This window comes from Chionomys nivalis, chromosome 3 (genome assembly GCF_950005125.1).
Source record: "Chionomys nivalis chromosome 3, mChiNiv1.1, whole genome shotgun sequence".
Classification (NCBI taxonomy): Eukaryota; Metazoa; Chordata; class Mammalia; order Rodentia; family Cricetidae; genus Chionomys; species Chionomys nivalis.
Window position 1 is genome coordinate 36,150,164 of NC_080088.1, and position 21,241 is coordinate 36,171,404.

The 21,241-nt window shown below is 34.6% G+C and overlaps 1 protein-coding gene across 3 annotated transcripts in view; it reads left to right on the forward strand.

The window, feature by feature from the left end:
• The window catches only part of Epha6 (EPH receptor A6), an 879,442-nt gene that overhangs the window by 101,909 nt on the left and 756,292 nt on the right, over positions 1-21,241 (forward strand). The window contains exon 3 of one of the 3 annotated variants that reach the window (XM_057763563.1): positions 3,962-4,080. The exons of the other annotated variants lie outside the window; for them this stretch is intronic. Within the exon in view, the coding sequence (XP_057619546.1) occupies positions 3,962-4,080 (119 nt within the window). The remainder of the gene's footprint in view (positions 1-3,961; positions 4,081-21,241) is intronic. 3 annotated transcript variants of the gene reach the window in all.

Genomic DNA, 21,241 nt, shown 5'->3' on the forward strand with positions numbered 1-21,241 from the left:
TTTCCTGCTCTGTTTAAGAAAGCTGCCTTTACTTGGGGATCATCAGGGAAGAAGCAGCAGATTAGGAGAGTCATGAGAGTTGGGGACTATCGCAGATGGGGACTATTGTACTGACAATGCTTTCTGGGAACAGCAAGGCAATTGCATACATGGGTTCACAGTGGCTTTAACTACGTGTAAAGACTAGCACAAGATCAAGCCAGCCAAACCAGCATGGGAGTGTAGTGGGTGGAGGATCAGGAGGTTCCACCCTAGATGAGGGGGTCTTGGTAATCAATGGCAACTTGGGCAGGGAAGAGAGAAATTTTCTCCAGGAATACCACTCCTTTTAGGCTACACATCTACACTCACACACATACTGACAATGCTAAAAGGACTCAGCGAGTTAAAAAGGACACATGAAGTTGGGATTTATGGGGTGGGAAAGTTTAGGAGGTTATGGAGGGGAGATGAAGAGGGGATAATTTTTATACTATTATATTATAAAAATTATATATAAAATATATAATAAATATATAAAAATTTTAAAATTTTGATAAATTTTATCAAAACATGAATATTTGAAATTCCAAAACAAAAAAATTATTTCTTTAAATTAATTACAGTTTTGCATGTAATGTTAGATGGTTGCTTCTATCAGTTACCACCTGTGTATGCTGTCCCTGAAAGAAAAGGAACAAGCATTTGCCAATTTATCAATGTTTTCTTGCTATAATACCTGTACTATTTTCTACAGAATGTTATAACAAATTCATAAACTTGGTAGATTAATATATAAATATAAATTTTTATGGATCTTTTTGACACTGCAGAATCCATGAACTGGTAGCTTTTGGTGACAGGTCAGAATCTGCTCCTTGTTCATGGGCCTGCCTTTCACTGTGTCCTCTCAAGGTAGAAAGGACAAGTGAGTGTCTGAATTCTCCTTTATATGGGTACTAATTTGTTTCATGTAGAGGTTGTATTACTTTTATAACACTGTGATAGAATACCTGAGAAAAACAGCTCAAGGAAGAGGAGTACCTGTTTGTCCAGGGGACACTATACAAACCGTCCTTTTAATAACTCATCAATAAATTAAGTTGTTCATGAAGAAAACACCTTTATGATCAAGTAACTCCTCCATACAATAGCTGAGGATCAACATGTGAAGGGAAGGGACATCCATGCCAACAAGAACAAGATCCACCTTCAAGACCTAATCACCTCACAAACCTCTATAAATGACACAACATTGACTAGATCTCAATTCGTCCTGTGGGTGTAGACAAAAACTATTTAATCCATACAACCAATTACAGCTGTAGAACCTCAATTAAATGATAAATAATAAAGGGTAATTTTTTCATTGCTGCTATCAACAAAATACTACTGACTTGAAAAACAAGCATACTTGGTTTAGTTTCTGAAAGCCTTCTCATAGAGCAAGGTTTTTGTTGTTGTTTAAGCAGCAAAGCATTTTCCTGGTTTTCTTGGTTTCTTCTATTATCAGTCCTTTAGGTTTTACTTCCTTCTGCCAATTGACATTGAGCAGACTTTTATGAGATACTGATAAAAATCAGACTGCTCTGTCAGGTGCATCCTGACTTATCACTCCATTCCTGAGAAGAGGAGCATGGATCGAGGAAAGAAATAGACAAGAGACATAAGATAGCATCAAGAGGGCTTCCAGTGACTACTGCAACTAAAAGCAAAAGGCCCCGAGTTTATTAACTTCAGTTCTTATATACCGCTCCCCAAAGGAAGGCACAAGTTTTCATGATGCCAAGAAGCAAATATAATTTCCTCTTTGCATCTCAAAAAACCTGGTAATCACACCCTAAATCAATCATCTTGCTGTCTGGCTTTTGAGGAGCAAGACATCTAGTAGCCACACTTTGGCCAAACAACCAGTATTTGTCCTTGAGGAACAATAATAAATTTGAACTTTCTGACCTTAATCAAAATTGAACATATCAAAAACTTTAAGTCTTCACACTGCTCTGACATTTTTCTATTTTAATATCAATCTTTAGAGATGTAAAAGATATTTAACATTCTGTCCTTTATCAGGTAGTATTTCTAAAAACAAGTCGAGAATTTCCCTTGTAGAATTGTAAACATCTTTTTCCCAACCACCCATCTTACTACAGTTTCTCAGAACCACCATATTGTTCAGTGCTAAATTCTGTATAGCATTTGTGAACACCTTAATCATAGATGTTTCTATCATTAAATCATCTTTCCATTTCCCCAATGATGTATTGTTCATGCTAAAAATAAGCTAATGACAGAGTTTCTCTAATAAAATATGAAAATTATTTTCCCTTTAAATTGCTTTTAGTTGCATGAAGGAATAAATTTGTAAATGATGGATTGATAGTAAATAGAATATTTTACTTTGATTGAACAGAAGTTTGGTCTTTTTTTTAAACCCTAATGAATAAGAGGTTAATGTGAATCTCTTTCAGATTTTGTTACTTTGAAGTTTTAGTCTTCCTTTTTTCATTTTAGTCTTTAATAATAAATTTTGATTAAATCTGATTATACCATAATACTCAAGAATTTATATTAACACATTTGAGTTTTTTATTCTAGTTATAAATTACCACCTCAATAAGTGATAATTTATTTTTCAGAACTAATTTCTCAGCCTGGTTTATTTTATTAGTTGTGATTTTGAAATAGTCAAATCTAGAGTTTTAGATTTGTTAGGTGGAAAAATGTTCTCACTAGCTCTCTCATTTACTGGTTTATACTAAGTATTGTATAAATGTAATTTTACTCAATTTTAATAATATGAAAAATGGAAAGAGATGTATTTTAAATATTTCCAATATTGTTTTAGTATTTTCAATGTAGTTAAGAGTTAAAAATTGTGGAGAATCATATACTAAGAGAATATCACTAGAAAAAAAGGCAACTATAGCTAAAATAACTACTGACAAGTAGTTATCAAAAATTAAAAATAAAAATATCAATTTGCTAAAAAAATATGAGACTATATAGGTCAGAAAATAAACAATCCTTTAAGTGTCATAGCTTTAATGTGTTACTTTTATTCCCTGGATTGTGAAATTAAGTCTTCATTTATTACATTAACATCAAAAAGAAACACCTTTATCATTTCAATTTATGCCTACTCTCATTCATGTTATGAGATCTGAATAGTTTTTAATCCCTAAAGTTCTCTCAATTTTTCTATAACTTGAAATGAACAAATTGCAAAGTATTTAAGGTCCCAGTGATAACTGTTTTAATAAGTGCTACTCAAAAAACATATTTAATATTATGTTTCTTTTCACTAGATCTCATATTTCAATACCAACAACATCCTTATGCACTTTTAGATTCCTTGCTTTATAATAGATATTAAGGAAAATTAATGTAAAACATAGATTATGTTATAATTAATTAAGCTTATTAACAAATAATGGATGCTGTATAGATCTAAAGTATATTTTAAATTCATTGTTAAAATACAATTATTGACACTTTGATGTTGGGCTAACACAGAAATATATTTAAACTGTCATTTATGTTGATATTATTTTATGTAATACTTGTAGAAATAACTTAATCAATTAATTTAATATTTACTAGGTTGTAGATGATCATAAATATTTAAATACTCTTGGAAACCCAAATTTTAAGTATAAAATATCAGAGTCCTTATTTAGTTCAGTTTGTATCAAGAACATGATGTAACTAGGTAAGCTTCCTTTAGAATTTGCATCCGTGTATGTGTGATTCTAAGGATGCTTATTTACTAAGTTTTCAAATTTTCTTAATTTAAATGAATAAAATGAAATCTTTTTATCTTGAAGATTTTCCAATCTGGAGAATATGGAAAACTCATTAGTTAAAATAAATATTAAATGTCATACCATATAGCACCTTCACCATGCAACATTGCCAAAACAATATGAACAAAAAACACCTCCTAAGGAAAATTTGATATAGCTTTCCTATGCTTTTCCAGACCTATTTCCAACACTGCTAAAAGGGGGGAAAATTCCAGAAGGCATTGAAGAGACCAGCTCTCCAGACCCCGCTGTTACTTCTGCTCTGGATGCCAGGCTGCAGCTCCCTAGGAGCCAGGTTGGAAAAGTTTCTAGGAAAACAGGTTATTCATGTTTAGCATATATTTTAAGTACAAGGTTTTTTTCATGAAAATTTGTCTTTTAGAACCCAGAATTAAGTACATTAAAAGTCAACCTTTTTAGTTTGACATTAACATTTGTTTTCTGGACTTTTAGCAATATCAATAATGAATGTTTGGATTTTTTCAAATATGATTGAAATGGAGATGGTTTTAAATACCATGAAGATTATTAAAACATAATGTAGTTCTTTTATGCAAATTTTTCAAAACAAATCTCATATTCTAAAGATTCCTTAAGGTTATAAATTATGAAGTTAAATTTTAAATTGTATATTTTTCCAAAAATTTTAAGCTTTCCCTTCTAAAATATATTAGTGACAGTAGTTTATTTTGTAATTCTCTTTCTTCTATAATTCAGGGTCATTTATAAAATCCACTTCTCCTAAATGAAAAATTAAAAGTAGCAATTATGGATATGCTGTTATTTTCTGTTTCGGAGAGAAATCTGCTTAGAGAGGCCAAAAATTAACAAAGTACTTGAAAGGGCATTTTGTCTAAGGCTAATATGAAGCTAAATTTCAGATCTGATGCACTTTGAAAGTAGAAAGAACCATCATTAACAATGTCAAAGTGCATTACAGTGAAGGAGAATGACAATCATGGTTTGAACTGAGATTACATAAAATAACTATGAGAATAAATTATGTACTCAAGAAAAACACAATTGATATTTTAGAGTTTTTTTAACCAAGTGTTAATTACCATTTATGAATAAGAAAATATGTAAAAATACTTTAAATAATTTAAGAACTATTTAATACAGTAAATTTTTAAATAAAATTCCAGAAGGCAACAAATTATACTTCAGATCATTTTAAATCTGAAATAAGAAAACTGAATATAACATATTCATGTTTATAAAAGCTAATTTAAAATACTATATTTATCTAAATCTATATATATTAAGTATGATATTACTATAATTTCTAGTATATTTTAAGTGGAAGTGTGTTTATTAATCTATAGATGATATATTTTTTTTCTATTTACTTTGTTTTGCAATTATTGCTTTAAGGGGTATTTTGCTATTCTTTTCCATGTAGTATCATTAAACTGTTAATACCCTGAGTAGGTAAATATACCTCAATTACCATTTATATTTGTGTCTTCCAGGAATACATAAATTAAATTTTAAGTGTTAATTACATATAAAATTAGCTTATAGAACTGAATATATGAAATCAAGGTTTTTTAAAAAATCCTTATCCAAAATCACATACTACATTCACTTGTTTGAAAATGTTACCATACAAGCAGAATGTATTTATTTTTAATTTTTAAAATTTATTCTTATCAGCATGTGTTAATTTGATAAGTGTGTTTAGAAGGATGTTTAACTATTACACTTGTATACACATATACAACATTCTCATCCACATTTGGTTCTGTATTATTTCTGAACTCAAAGACAGATAAATCCTTCTACATGGAATACATAAAGTCATGTTAGTTAATAGTCCTATGCTAATGTAGCTAACACAGTGCTGGCATGTCCAGACCTAGATCAGAAGTCCAATTTATATTTAAATTACAGACAACATTATGGGTGCTTCTGTAACTGTTAATGTGACTGATCTGCCCATTTGTTAGATTCATTGAAGCATGAAGGAAAGAGTAAAGATTCTGTACTTCTTATTCTGAAGCATCACTGAAAACTTGGCTCAGCTCACTTTTATGTTCATTACCAAACTGAAAAGAACAAAGCAGCAGTTAATAAAGAAAAAAATGAACCAATTGACAAATTCCCTTAATTTGTTAAAATATAAGAAGACTAACTCAATTAACCTGTGAGTCAATAACTAAAATTTATTATTGTGCAAAATACCATTCTCGGTATAAATGAACTGATCATAAATAAATCAACCTTGTATATAGTGGCAAACCCATATTGCATCCCATCAATAAAGAAAATTTCCAGACAGGCTCTAACATAGACTTTTAAAAGCCTGAAAGTTAAGAAACCATTCAAATACACCTATTTGTGATGTTTCATAGTAGACTACCTATCTATATCCATGAATATGCATCTGCATAAATAGCATACAAATGTTAGTGCCTATCTGAATGTAAAACATAATGTTATAAAAAAACAGTAAAAGACACACAAGTAACCTACATAGGACTAGAAAGGAATTTTAATGGTTAATTATTAAATAAAGTAAAAATTTAAGAAGTAGAAAAGGTTTTAAACTTGGAAATTTTCATTGAGCTCCAAGATAAATGCAATTGTGTAAGTTATGATATATATTCTGTGATATCAATACTGTCTTTCTGATAGATGACTGGGTGAATATTATATATCAGCCTATTAGTACATTGTAATTGATTGATCCCTCTCCAGATTTTGCATTTTTCGTTATGAATTTCCTTTAAAATTCCTCTGTGTATATCTATGTCAGCCTCTCCATGAGATGCCACTCTCATTGTCTGCTCTCACCATCTTCTTTCACAAGCCAAGCTTTGTTTTCTGCTAACCTTTTAATTGGCAATTTAAATAAAAATTATATATATACATATGTATATATATATATATAGTCTGATTATTCTTTTTCTGCACCCTTATCAACACTCTCCCATTGTTATCTGTCATGACATTTGATTCAAGTCTGTGACTCTTTGTGTAAGCAATGCACTGGAGCTTTCCAATGTGTCCTGGTTGGATAATCAGAAGTTACTAACCTGATAGCAATGGCTTCCCTTTTCCCTAAATCCAGTATTGAAGGTAGGACTCCCTCAGCTTCTCCACCATCCACTTCTACCTCTTGTTGGACCCATTCTTCAGCAAGCTCAGTACAGGTTTCAGCAAATTTAAAGCAACATGAACACACCATGGTAATTGTCCTAAACATTTCTCTATTCTAGTTGTTCAGAACTTTCTGTTCCTTAACTCTGGTTGTTCAGCATTTTCTATCCTTTACACCTGGACAGTGACTATTCATTTTACTTTTTGACCCATTACCCTTTTTGAGCAATGTCATATAGCTGGAGTCACATATTTGTTGCAGGGGAGGAGCCGTTTGTTGGTCCTGGCCACCAGACTAGCTTAGCTCCGAAATAACCACACAGAAACTGTATTAATTAAATCACTGCTTGGCCTATTAGTTCTAGTTTCTTATTGGCTAGTCCTTACATCTTAATTTAACCCATTTTTATTAATCTGTGTATTGCCACATGGCAATGGCTTACCAGGTAAAATTCTTAGTTTCTGTCTCAGACAGATCCATGGTGTCTCTCTCACTCTGCTTTTCTCCTCCCAGAATTCAGTTCCATCTTCTCCACCTACCTAAGTTTTGCCCCATTAGCCCAAGGCAGAATTTTTATTCATTAACCAACACAAGCAACACACAGAGGGAACTCCCACATTACTTATGTTATATTATTATTATATCGGAGGCTGCATTAGTTACTTTTGCCACTGTTGTCACAAATTATCTGTCAGGGAGTTGGGAAAATGTTTAGTGGGAAAAGCACTGGGTGAATAAGCATGAGGACTTGGGTTAAGAGTCCCTGAACCCATGTAAAACTGGGGATGTATATGTCTATAATAAGCACAATGGGAAGACTAAGTCAGGATAATTCTTAAAAGCTTATAGGCCAGCTAGTCTGGATACACAGTATCAGACAACAAGAGATTCACCATCCTATCTTAAGGTATAAAGAGAGGACCAACATCAGAGGTTACCCTCTAACATCCACACAAGCATGGTCACATGCACATGCCCATTGATACACACAATAATATCTTCTGTCTGTCTGTCCATCTTCTTTATACTCACATACAAAAAAAAGGCAAAATTTGGTAAAAAGAAAAAAAAAAACCTTAAGGAAAGAAAGGTCTTTCTTTCTTTCTTTTTTTTTGGGGGGGGGTCTCACAGTTTGAGGAGTACAGTCTCTCATAGAGCAAAAGGGAGCCTGAGGCAGCTGGACAAATTGTGTCAGTAGCCAGGAAGCCGAGAGATAAATGCCGATGCTCATCTGGTTTTCTCTTTCTTCCCTTTTTCTTCAGTCTCAACCCCCATTTTGTAAAGTGCTGCCTAATATGCTTAGGACATGCCATATTCTTGGTTAATCCTCTCTGCCCCACCCCATACTCAAAGGGGCATCTCATTAATCCCCTGGATGTTTTTTAATCCACTCATATTGACAGTAGAAATTAATCATCATGGCAGAAGATTAAATTTTATCCCAAATACAATGAGAAGTCTTCACAGTGTTTCCACACAGTTGATAATGTTATTTGATTTTTGTTTTGAAGAGAAAGTGAGAGGAAAGGAAATGGAGGCTTTCACCACTGTAAAGTAGTGGGACCTGGGACAAACAAGCAGGCCTTCTCCTTGCAACACATACTCTTCTTTCTGATTGTTTCTTTCAGCTAATATTGACTTGCATTTTAATATCCTCTGTGTCCTTAATTGATATAACACCTCATTTTTACTTTCACACTGAATAATGTTTCATTCTTGATACCTGTGTGAATTTTCAGATGGAAGCAATGTATGTGCTTAGAATATTTCCCATAAGCATTTTCACACAAATTTTAAGGAATTGTCTTTAGTGAACAGTTCTTTTTCTACGGCTCTTAAATTAGATATTTAAAATTTATTAAATAAATCATTTTAATCTATGAGTTACCTGTCTCTGCCTTTCCCAAATGTCACCATGAAATTTTTATGGATGATGGTCACTACTCTTAAAAGGAAGTTTAAGTTGTTTTGACAATTCAAACTATATTCTGGCAGGCTCAGGCTTTACACACACACACACACACACATGTCTGTGTGTGTGATGGTCTTATCATATATTTCAAAACTAGGTGTGGTGATTCATGCATGTAGGTCCTGTACTAGGGACCTGAAGGAGGAGGCTAACATCAAGTCGGATACCCACCTAGGCGACAGAGTGAGACCATCTCCTAAAAAGAATCTAAACCACATTCATTCAATCTCATCAGTAAGTGCATAGCTTCTATTTCAGAAAGATGTTTTAATGTTGATTTATATGCATGAAAGGTCAGATAAGAAATATTAATTTCCTATGCCCTTGCATTCAAGGCTACTTTCCACTTTCTCTTCTATGAGGTTCTGTGTGTCTGGGTTTATGTTGAGGTCTTTGATCCATTTGGACTTGAGTTTTGTACATGGTGATAGACATGAGTCTATTTACATCCTTCTACATGTTGATATCCATATATGCCAGCATCATTTGTTGAAGATGCTTTCTTTCTGCCATTGTATAATTTTAGATTCTTTGTCAAAATCAGATGTTCATATGTATGTGGATTATTAACAGGGTCTTAAATTACATTCCAGTGATCAACCTGTCTGGTTTTATGACAAAACCAAGCTATATTCCTTCCTATAACTCTATAGTAGAGCTTGAAGTCAGGGATGATGATGCGTCCAGAAGCTCCTTTCTTGTACAGGGATGTTTTGACTACCCTGATTTTTTTTGTTTTCCCATATGAAGCTGAGTATTGTTCTTTTGAGGTCTGTGAAGAATTGTGTTGAGATTTTGATGGGGACTGCATTGAATCTGTAGAATGCATTTAGTAAAATTACAAATTTTATTATGTTTGTATTACCTATGGGAGATCTTTCCACTTTCTGATATCTTCTTTAAATTCTTTCTTCAAAGAAATAAAGTTTCTTTTATATACGTCTCTCACTTCTTTGGTCAGCATTACCCCAAAGATATTTTATATGCTTTTGTGGGTATTGTAAATGGCAAAGTCAAGAAATCAAATATTAAGATGTTAAATAATCCAATTATAAAATGGTGAGCAGATATAAACAGAGTTCTCAACAGAGGAAACTCAAATGGTCAAAAGACACTTAAGGAATTGCTCAACATCCTTGGTCATCAGGGACATACAAATCAAAATGCATCTGAGATACCAACTTAAACCTTTCAAAATGGATAAGATCAAAAACACCAATGATAGCTTATGCTGGAGAGGATGTAGAGTAAGGAGAACACTCCTCCACTGCTGGTGGGAATGCAAACTTGTACAGCCTCTTTGGAAGTCAGTGTGGTAAGTTTCTGATTGTCTTGAGCATTTACCTAAAGGATGCACACCCATACCACAAGGACATTTGTTCAGCCGTATTCATAGCAGCACTATTGGTAATAGCCAGATCCTGAAGACAACCTAGATGATCCTCAACCAAAGAATAAATAAGGAAAATATGGTACATTTACACAACGGAGTTCTACTCAGCAGTAAAAATTGATGGCATCTTTAAATTGCATGCAAATGGATGGAACTAGAAAAAATCTTCTTGAGTGAGGTAACCCAGACTCAGTGTGACAAACACAATATGTACTCACTCATGAATGGATATTAGGTATAAAGCAAAGGTTAGCCAGCCTATAGTCCATGACACCAGAAAGGCTAGGTAACAAGGAGAACCCTAAGAGAGACATACAAGGATCTCCTTAGTAGGGGATAATAGACAAGATCTCCTGAGAAAATTTGGAGTATGGGAAGAGAAAATGTGGTGGGAGAGGAAGAGGATGGAGTGTGAGGAGGTGAACACGAACAAATGCGATGCACAGACAGGAGAAGAAAAGAAAGAGTTTACTTGATTGTAGGAGCCATTATGGGGCTAGCAAGAAACTTGACACTAGAAAAATCGCCAGGACTTCACAAGGATGACCCCAACTAAGACCCTAAGCATTAGTGGAAAGGGTGGCTGAACTGTCCTTCTGCTGTAATGAGACGGATAACTACATTAATTGTCATCATTCAACAATTGATGGAAGCAGAAGAGATCCACAGCGAAGCACTGGGCCAAGCTACCCTCAACCAGCCCAAGAGAGGGAGGAGCAATAATATGAGCAAAGGTCAAGATCATGATGAAGATACCTGCCGAAACATCTGACATGAACTAGTAGGAGCTCACTGACACTGGACTGATAGGGGGGAATCTGCATGGGACTAATCTAGCCCCTCTGAATATGGGTGACAGTTATGTGGCTTGGGCAGTCTGTGGGCTCATGGGTGATGGAACCAGGATTTATCCCTAGTGCTTGAACTGGCTTTTTGGAGCTCATTCTTTTAGGAGGGTTACCCTGCTTTGCCTAAATATAGGGGATAGGGCCTTGGTTTTGCCTCAGAGTGATGTATCAGACTTTGTTGACACCGCGTGGGAAGCCTTATTCTCTCTGAGTAGTAGATGGGGTAGGGTTGGGTAAATATGGGAGGGATTTAGATAAGAAGAGCTGAGAAGAGCCAAAGGTACTTATGATACTCAGGGAGGCTGGAGGCCAACATGTTTTTTTTTTTTTTTTTTTTTTGGTATGCTATTAGGCACCACAGATAGCCATTTGTCCAGAGGTGAGATTTTTTTTTGGTGTTTTAAATTTATGTAAATATGCTTAGGGAGGCATCACATGCCTGGCACATGCACTAACAAAGTTGAGGCAGGATGTCACACTGGATGTTATAGTATGCTTTAAGTTAGACTCTCCTACATCGCATGACCCTGTCTAAAAAATATAGATAAAACATAGTACATTCAAATGATATCAATGTATAGGAGATGAACTTTGAAAATATCTACTTTCTGGTCTTAAGACAAAAATTTAATATCTTCCTTTTTGAACTTTGTAAACAAAAGAAAACTGGCCCTTTCTACATATTCTTCTGTAGATTCCTTTTCTCAGAAGCAACCTCCTACATCAGCATATGCTGATCTATCTCACACATGATATTTTCTCCTTGTCTCTTACCAGACACTTACAGAACTCCCCTTAAGGTTGTATAGAGCCATTGCCCATCATGTAGCTATTTTAATCCAGGTTCTATCTCCTTTCACCTTTCAGGAACACTTAAACTGATATTCCCTGCTCATCTGCTTCCTTTAGCCTGCAACCCAGTCAGCTAAAATTATCCATTGAAAATGTTAGCCAGAGCTTATGATTTTCATGGCCGACCTCTGCTGTGCTTATCTTCTGAGTATCAAATGGCAGGATCCCCTTGACAGCCCGCCAGCACCCTACTGATCTTACTTCCCCACATATCTCCTTGGATCACTTCGCACCACTCCCACCCTTTAAACTAGGCTCTAGTGACACTCTCTCCTTATACTTCTCAAATAAGCTCTGCTTGCTCTTGTGCCTTTTGATCATGGCATTTTTCCATCCTTTCAAGTTCCCCCATATTCCTCCTTGGCTTGCACTTCAGTCAGATTTTGAATATCACTGAATCAGAGAAGTGATCTCCATTATCTAATAAAAGTACACCTCCTCATTCACTCACACTTACTTTACCTTACTTCACTTTTTCTCTGTAGCACTTTTGCCCAATTTTCTTCCCTTTTTATTTTTTTATGCATGATCTGAAATTTCAAAACTTCATGAAGACAGAAAATTTGCCTTTAAGCATTTTTACTGATACGCACTTTAAGAATACTATTTGGTGGAAAGCAGGTTCTTAATAAATATTTATTGACTGAATTATGATGTAATTTAAAGCATAATGAAGTATATTAACATGTATTATATTCTCATAAATAAAAATAAGCATAAATTTCTCTCCTGTTAGTCTAGGTATTTCTTTTGTCTCAAGTTTTTCACTCTTGGAAATGTTGGTATGTGAATTATTCCCATATATTTTATACAGTTTTCTAGTACTAGAAATACCATATCTAAAAGAATACAAATTATGATTTCAACGTATGTTGACAAGCTATCCTCCAAAACATTGAGTCATATGAATCTTTATAATCCTGGGTGCTTTTATCCTTGACTGTATTATACCTCTTACATATTTTCAAATTTGTATATCTGTACTATCTTCACTTTTATATGTGTATGTTAATCGACTCTACATTTATTCATACTGTTTATGGTATTTTGACTCCTATGCAGGGGATATTTATGGTGTGCAGTAATATGTATCTTCTAAGGAAGCATAAAGGGGAACCATTATCAGTATATGAAAAATTTTCATGAAAATTGTAAAGTTATGGTTGATTGTGCTCCATTATGCCAGTATTCATAAAGACTTCTTTATTTTCATTGGAATTTAAAATCACAAGGAGGAATATATGCTCTTTAAAGACATAAGGTTAGGCTTGGACTTTCTCGGTGTCCCTTCTGCTTTGTGAAAGGGCTTTCTGAGTGCTTGCCATATGTTTATTTCCTCATTCATAATAAAAGTCTTACTTTACTGGCAAAATAAAACAAACAAAAAAAGCACAAACAAGCACACAAAACCACTGCAGGTATAGACACATGTGTAGAAACAAACACATTTAGAAATAAAATTTGAAGTTGATACTTATTCATCACAAAGTATTTTACCTCAAAAACTGAAAATCAATGATTAAGAAAACTCTCATATTGAATGAAATATCATTTTACTATCCATGTCAGTAAATCCAATACTTTCCACTTTCTCATGCATTATGCCAATAATTTTTCAGATGAATGAATTTTAATTAAAAGATAGTTGTCAACTGAAAAGTATTACTCACAAGCAGACACAAATACAAACTACTATTTAACTGATATTTACAATGTTTTGAAGAAAGCAGAAGAGTAATCATTTTCCGGTAGCTGTAAGGAACACAGTGTGTAAAATGGATCCCTTTTCAATCAGTATTCAAAAGTATGAGACACATGAGCTTGTATCCTCTTCATTCCAAAGCTAATGTGTCATCAGGACAGTGTCAAAGGTTGATAAACTGAAAAGCTTCCCATAGTGGAAAAGGAACATAAAATGAAATCTTAGAATATTATTCAGTTAAGTAGAAATTTTTTCACAATAATTCTTCCAAAGCTTCTGAAGAAATAATGACCCATGTGCACAGAGGAGGGGCTGAGGATGGTAATTGGGAGAAATTCTTCCCTTCATGTCCTCTGGTCTTCAAGTTATTGAGAAACTGCTGGGAAGGGGTGCATAGGTCATATGAACTACTTCTGATCAGAGAATTAAAGTGGTTCAGAATACTCTGGCAGTCATTACTGAGCTAACTCACTAAACATGTTTCTAATATATGTGTTTCAAATGATAATAAATGATACATTTACAACGAAGCTGGAACCCAGATAATAGAATTTTTAAGTTCCAAGGGGAAAATTAATAGATACAATGTGCATTTTCACTTTTTGTAATTGAGCATTAGGATTTGCAATAAAATAATATATGCATGTCAATGGTTTATTACAGCATTGAGAATGCCTTGAAAAGTGATTACTGGCCTCCCCTCATTCAGAAAAGGATTAAGATAAAAACTGTTAAAAACTGGAAAGCATGAATTCATGAAATGCCTTAGTATGATTTGCCTGTAGGTAAGTCTGTGGAGTATTGCCTTGATTATTGGTTAATATGGGAGACCCATCCCACAGTTGGTGGGGTCACCCCTAGACTGGTGGTCCTGAGTGCTGTGAGAAAGCCACATGAGTAAACCCTGCAGTGAGACAAGTAGCATTCCTACATGGCCTTGACATTATTTCCTGCCTCCTGCATTAGCCCTTACCCTATTTGAATTTTTACCCCAACTTCCCACTGTGATGGACCGTGAAATGGAACTGGAAGCTAAAATAAACTCTTTCTTCACTAAGTTACTTCCTCAAAGCAACAGAAACCCAAATGAAGACAACAAGTTTAGAAAAGCTGAAACATATTTATAGGAAAAATACAAATTGGATGAAGTGAAATACAGATTTAACTAAAGTATATTTAACACAGCAGGAATAATGTGGAGAGTGATTTGCATACTGTTAAACATGAGTGAATATCAAAAGACCTGAAGAGGATTTCAAAAACAATAATGCGGTGATATTGGCAGATGAAGCAAAGCAAGTTTGAGCACAAAAAGAAATTCATGAGGTTGCAAAGAATACATACAATAAGAAAGAGAAAATTATGTTGGTCATGTCAGATGATTAAAGACATTACCCTTAATCATGGAGTTTCCTAAGTTAATTTTGAAATTCCAACTAAATAAGGATATAAAACGTGGGTTTTAATAACTAGACATCTTTGCACATGTAGTAAACAAGCTTTACTTGCTTCCAATAACAAGCTATTTTATAGTAGAGGGGAGGTGAATTTGAAATAAACCAGAAACTAGGAGATTCCTCTAACAGAATAGTACAATGGAAATTAGTAAATTTCAATCCCTTCTATTTCCTGTTATTGCATTCCTGATGGGATTGTAAAGATAATAATGTGTCTGGAAGAAAATAAGTCTGAACTTACTTCTTAGCAATTAATAAATCAAGATTTTAAAAATTATTTATTTTTGCTAATTAAAGTACAAAGTATCCTTTTCTTGTAGCCTTTAATGGGATTATTTTTTCACATTTTAATTTTTTAAAAAGAAAATAAACTCTTTTTTTTCATTTTACATACCAATGCAAGATCCCACTTCATTGCCCATGTCTTCTCTACTATATCAAGGCTGAGGAGGGTATCCATCCAAAGTGAATGGGTTCCAAAAAGCCAGTACAAGCAGTATGGATACTGTTTCCACTGCCAGTGGCCCTCAGTCTGAATGTCACCAACATTCAGAGGGTCTAGTTTGGTTGTGTGCTGGTTTTGTCCCTGTCCAGCTAGAGTTGGTGAGTACCCATTAGCTCAGGTAAGCTGTTTCAGTGGGTATCCCCATCATGGCCTTGATTTCTTTGCTCATATTCTTACTCCTGCCACTCTTCAACTGGACTTTTGGAGCTCAGACCAGTGCTCTGCTGTAGGTCTCAGTTTCTGTTTCCATAATTGCTCTATGGTGACATTTAAGATAGCCATCAATATGTTTACAGGACAAGGCCAGTTCAGGCACCCTCTCCACGACTTCCTCGGGTCTTAGTTGGAGTCAACCTTGTGGATTCCTAGGATTTTCTCTAGTTCTAGGTTTCTTGCTAGCCCCATAATGGCTCCATCAACTGAAATATCTCTTTCCTGCCTCTGCATCTCTGTCCTTCCCCCATCGTGACTATCCCATTTCCTCAAGTGCTCTTACCCTCTTTCCTTCTCCTCCCTCCTCCCCTTCTGCCCTTGGTTCTCCCCATGCCCATGCTCCTAATGTTGTCAGGTGATCTTGTCAATTTCCCTTTGCCAGGGAGATATATATACATATATATATATATATATATATATATATATATATATATATATATATATATTCTCTTAGAGTTCAACTTTTTCCTTAGCTTGTCTAGGATCATGGACTCATTATCCTTTGCTTTACAACTAGTATGCACTTATGAGTGAGTACATATTATATTTGTCTTTCTGGGTCTGGGTTACCTCACTGCAGACATTTTTTTCTTAGTTCAATCCATTGGTATGCAAATTTCAAGATGTCACTAATTTTTACTACTGAGTAGTATTCCATTGCATAAATGCACCACGTTCTTTATCCATTCTTCAGTTGAGGGGCACCTAGATTGTTTCCAGGTTCTGGCTATTACAAATAATGCTGCTTTGAACATAGTTGAAAAATGTCCTTGTAGTATGATGAATATATTTGGGTATATGCCCAAGAGTGGTATTACTGGGTCTTAAGATAGGTTGACTTTCAATTTTCTGAGAAATCACCATACTGGTTTCCAGAGTAGTTGTACAAGCTTGCATTCCCACCAACAATGGATGAGTATTCCCCTTACTCTAAATCCTCTACAACATAAGCTATCACTGGTGTTTTTGACCTTGGCCATTCTGACTGATGTAAAAGGCTATTCCAGAGTTGTTTGGAAATAAAAAAAAAGAAATTAAAGACTTACTAGAATTCAACAAAGTGAATGCATAACAGACCCAAACCTATGGAATCCTATGAAAGCAGTGCTAAGAGGAAAGTTCATATCACTAAGTGCCTACATAAAGAAAGTGGAAACATCTCATAATAATGACTTAACAACATACCTAAAGGCTCCAAAGCAAAAAGAGAGACTCACCAAGGAAGAGTGGAGGACAAAGATAATCAAATTGAGGGCTGAAATCAATAAGGTAGAAACAAAGAAAACAATACAAAGAGTCAATAAAACAACGAGCTGATTCTTTGAGAAAAATTAATAAGAGAGACAAACACTTACCCCAAATCATCAAAATGCAGAGAGAGAGCATCAAAGTTAACAAAATTAGGAATGAAAAGGGGGCATAACAAGAGAGATTAAGGAAATCAGGCATTCATTACATTATACAATAAAAATCTGTACCCCATAACATTGGAAAATGTAAAATAAATGTACAGTTTTCTGAATAGATACTGCATGCCAAAACTAAATCAAGACCTGGTGAACAATTAAAAGAGATCAATAACCTGAAAGGAAATAGAAACAGTCATCAAAATCCTCCCAAACAGAAAAAGCCCAGGGTCAGATGGTTTCAGGGCAGAATTCTACCAGAACTTCAAAGAAGAGCTAATACCTATGCTCTGCAAAGTATTTCACATAATAGAAACAGAAGGAACATTGCCAAACTTTTTCTATGAGGCTACAGTTACCCTGATACCAAAACTACTCAAAGACTCAATCAAGAAAGTTACAGACAGCCTTCTTCATGAACTATGATGTAAAAATACTAAATAAAATACTGCCAAACTGAATCCAAGATCACATAAAAAATTATCCACCATTATCAAGTAAGCTTCATTCCAGAGATGCAGGGATGATTCAATATATGAAAATCTATTAATGTAATCCATCATATAAAGAAACTAAAAGAAAAAAGATGTATGATAATCTCATTAGATACTGAAAAAGCATTTGACAAAATCCAAAACCCCTTCATGAAAAGGTCTTTGAGAGATTAGGTATACAAGGAACAATTCTAAACATAATAAAAGCAATATACAGCAACTTCACAGCCAACATCACATTAAATGGAGAGAAACTCAAAGCTATTCCACTAAAATCAGGAAGAAGACAAGGCTGTCCACTCTCTCCATATCTTTGCAACATAATTCTTGAAGTTCTGGCTAGAGCAATAAGACAACAATAAGAGATCAAGGGAATGCAAATTGGAAAGGAAGAAATCAAGTTTTTCTGTTTGCATATGATATGATAGTATACATAAGTGACCCCCAAAACTCTACCAGTGAACTCCTACAGCTCGTGAATGCCTTCAGTAATGTGGCAGGATGCAAGATCAACCAAAACAAATCAGTAGCTCTTCTATATACAAATGATTAAGGAGCTGAGAAAGAACTCAGAGAAACATCATCCTTCACAATAGCCAAAAGTAACATAAAATATCTTTAGTTGACACTAACCAAAAAAGTAAAATGCCTGTTCACAAAAACTTAAAGTCTTTGAGGAAAGAAATTGAAGAAGATACCAGAAAATGGAAAGGTCTCCCATGCTCTTGGCTAGGTATGATCAACATAAAAAAATGTCAATCCTATCAAAGGCAATCTATAGATTCAGTGCATTCCCCATAAAAATCCCAACACAATTCTCCACAGACCTTGAAAGAACCAATTCTCAACCTCATATGGAAAAACAAAAGACCCAGGATAGTCAAAGCAATCCTGTACTACAAAGGAACTTCCAGAAGTATCACCATCCCTGACATCAAGTTCTATTATAGAGCTACAGTAGTGAAAACAGCTTGATATTGGCATAAAAACAGACAGGTTGACTAATGGTATTGAATCGAAGACCTGTATATTAATTCACACACATATGATAACCTGATTTTTGACAAAGAAGCTAAAATTATGTAATGAAAAAAGAAAGCATCTTCGACAAATTGTGCTGGCATAACTGGATGTCAACATGTAGAAGAATGCAAAAAGATCTGTATCTATCCCTATGCATAAAACTCAAATCAAAATGTATTAAAGACCTCAATATATATCCAACCACACTGAACCTGATAGAAGAGAACATAAGAATCTCAAATGGCCAAAAGACAATTAAGGAAATGTTCAAAATCCTTTACCATCAGGCAAATGCAAATCAAAGAAGTATCCTAATGACATATAAATTAGCTCTCTTTCTCAAACTAAGAAAATAGATCCTAAACGTTAGAGGATATGTAATAAAATTATACCTTATATGATAATATCAAGAGAATTTCAAGTTTTTGCAGTTTAGTTCATAGGATTATCCTCCATGTTTCTTTGAAATCTGACCCATTTTCTCAGTAGATATCAGATTCTTCCCACCAGCATTTCTGTCAGGTTTCCTTTAAGATTTCTGACTCTTTGTCAGTTCTCTGACTTTAAGAAGTGTGGTTCAACTTGCATGACTGTAGTAGGAAGAGCGGAGGGCTGCCACTGCTTTTTTTTTAAAGCAAAAGATACCACGCCCCATTGGGCTGGTATCTCAAAGGCTATGGGCTGAAGGAGCAGAAGGAGCTCCCACAGCACATGACTCTCTTTCTTTAGATGTTGAACACATCTATTATCTCATTGAACTTTTGTGAATGCCCAAAAATAGTGTATGAGAAGTCATTATTGTTCATATTCATTTAATAAAAATGATAAATAATATTAATCAGCTTCTATAAATATTAGTAATAAATATGATCAGTTTTCTTGATCTTATTCTTTGTTGATGGGTAAGATAGACAGCAGTGAAAATTACCATGAGGCCCTAAATTTTGGGTTATTGATAAATAACATAAATTTGGTTTCAAACAATACTCTGGATATATTACACATTAGATATTTTAGTCTAATTTTCCCTAAATTATTGAAAAAGACCATGTACTAAATACTGGTGCTTTTAGTTTAATTCACATTCATATTTTGAAACTGATAATCAAACATATCATTCATCTCACAAATATTTTATAATTGAGGCATGTGAAATCTTGAAGACTCCTACATCATTCCAATTTGCATCAAGGCAAAAGAATAATAAAATTTTAAGTACTCTATTCCTTTAACTAATGTGTAAGTCAAAGGTACAAAGGAAGTTCTGTAAGTAAAGACTGAATATGTAATCAATATTTGACACATGGAAACCATTTCTTTCTTGGAACTAATTCTTACCCTGGATTTCTGAGGAATACAAAATTAGCCAGATCTTTCTCTACTTGGATATTGTTCAGCTTTTAATAACAACATCTTACATGAGACAGACACAATGGGAAGAGACAAAGGGATTAAAACTTAACATGTTTTTAATGAAAGTTTTATTTTTAGAAAGTTATAATTAATTCAATATGAAACTATCTCAAAAACTGCAAGTCAATAGCTTTAATATAATCAAAGAGTTATTCACACCAATATAAGATTAGGGATTTTCAACAACCTACAGAGAAAATATGAACTCTCCTCTTCTTTTCACTCCTACTCAGCTCTAGGAAAATGATTCATTTTACTATTTTCCTGTATCATCCCACATTCAATATTTCAAAAAGTACCACTGTCACAGTGGGTGGGTGTACCCCTCGTGGTCCTGACTTCCTTGCTCATGTTCTCCCTCCTTCTGCTCCTCATTTGGACCTTAAGAGCTCCGTCCATTGCTCCAAATTGGGTCTCTGTCTCTATTTCGATCCATCGCCAGATGAAGGTTCTAAGGTGATATACAAGATATTCATCAGTATGACTATAGGATAGGGTCATTTCAGGTTCCCTTTGATCTATTGGGAGCTCACCAAGGCCAGCTGGACTGGAACTGAATAAGCATGGGATGAAACCGGACTCTGAACATGGCGGACAATGAAGGCTGATGAGAAGCCAAGGACAATGGCACAAGGTTTCGATCCTAATACATGAACTGGCTTTGTAGGAGCCTAGCCTGTTTGGATGCTCACCTTCCTGGACCTAGATAGTGGGAGGACCTTGGACTTCCTGCAGGGCAGGGAATTTGGGGAATTTGGACTGCTCTTCAGTACCTAAAGGGAGGGGGAATGGAGTGGGGGGAGGGGGAGAGGAGTAGGGAGAGGGGGAGGGGAGAGGGGGAGGGGAGAGGGGGAGGGGGCAATGTGTGGGAGGAGGGGGAGGGAAATGGGAAACGGGGAGGAGGCGGAAATTTTAATTTAAAAAGAATAAAATAAAGAAAAATAAAGAAAATATTTCAAAAAGCAATCCATACAATGTTTATGGTCCTTTAAAATGACTAGCTTCTAACTTGCACATTTTCAAACTAATCCAGATATAGCTTGATTTCCTTTTGTTTTTCTAGCATTACATAACT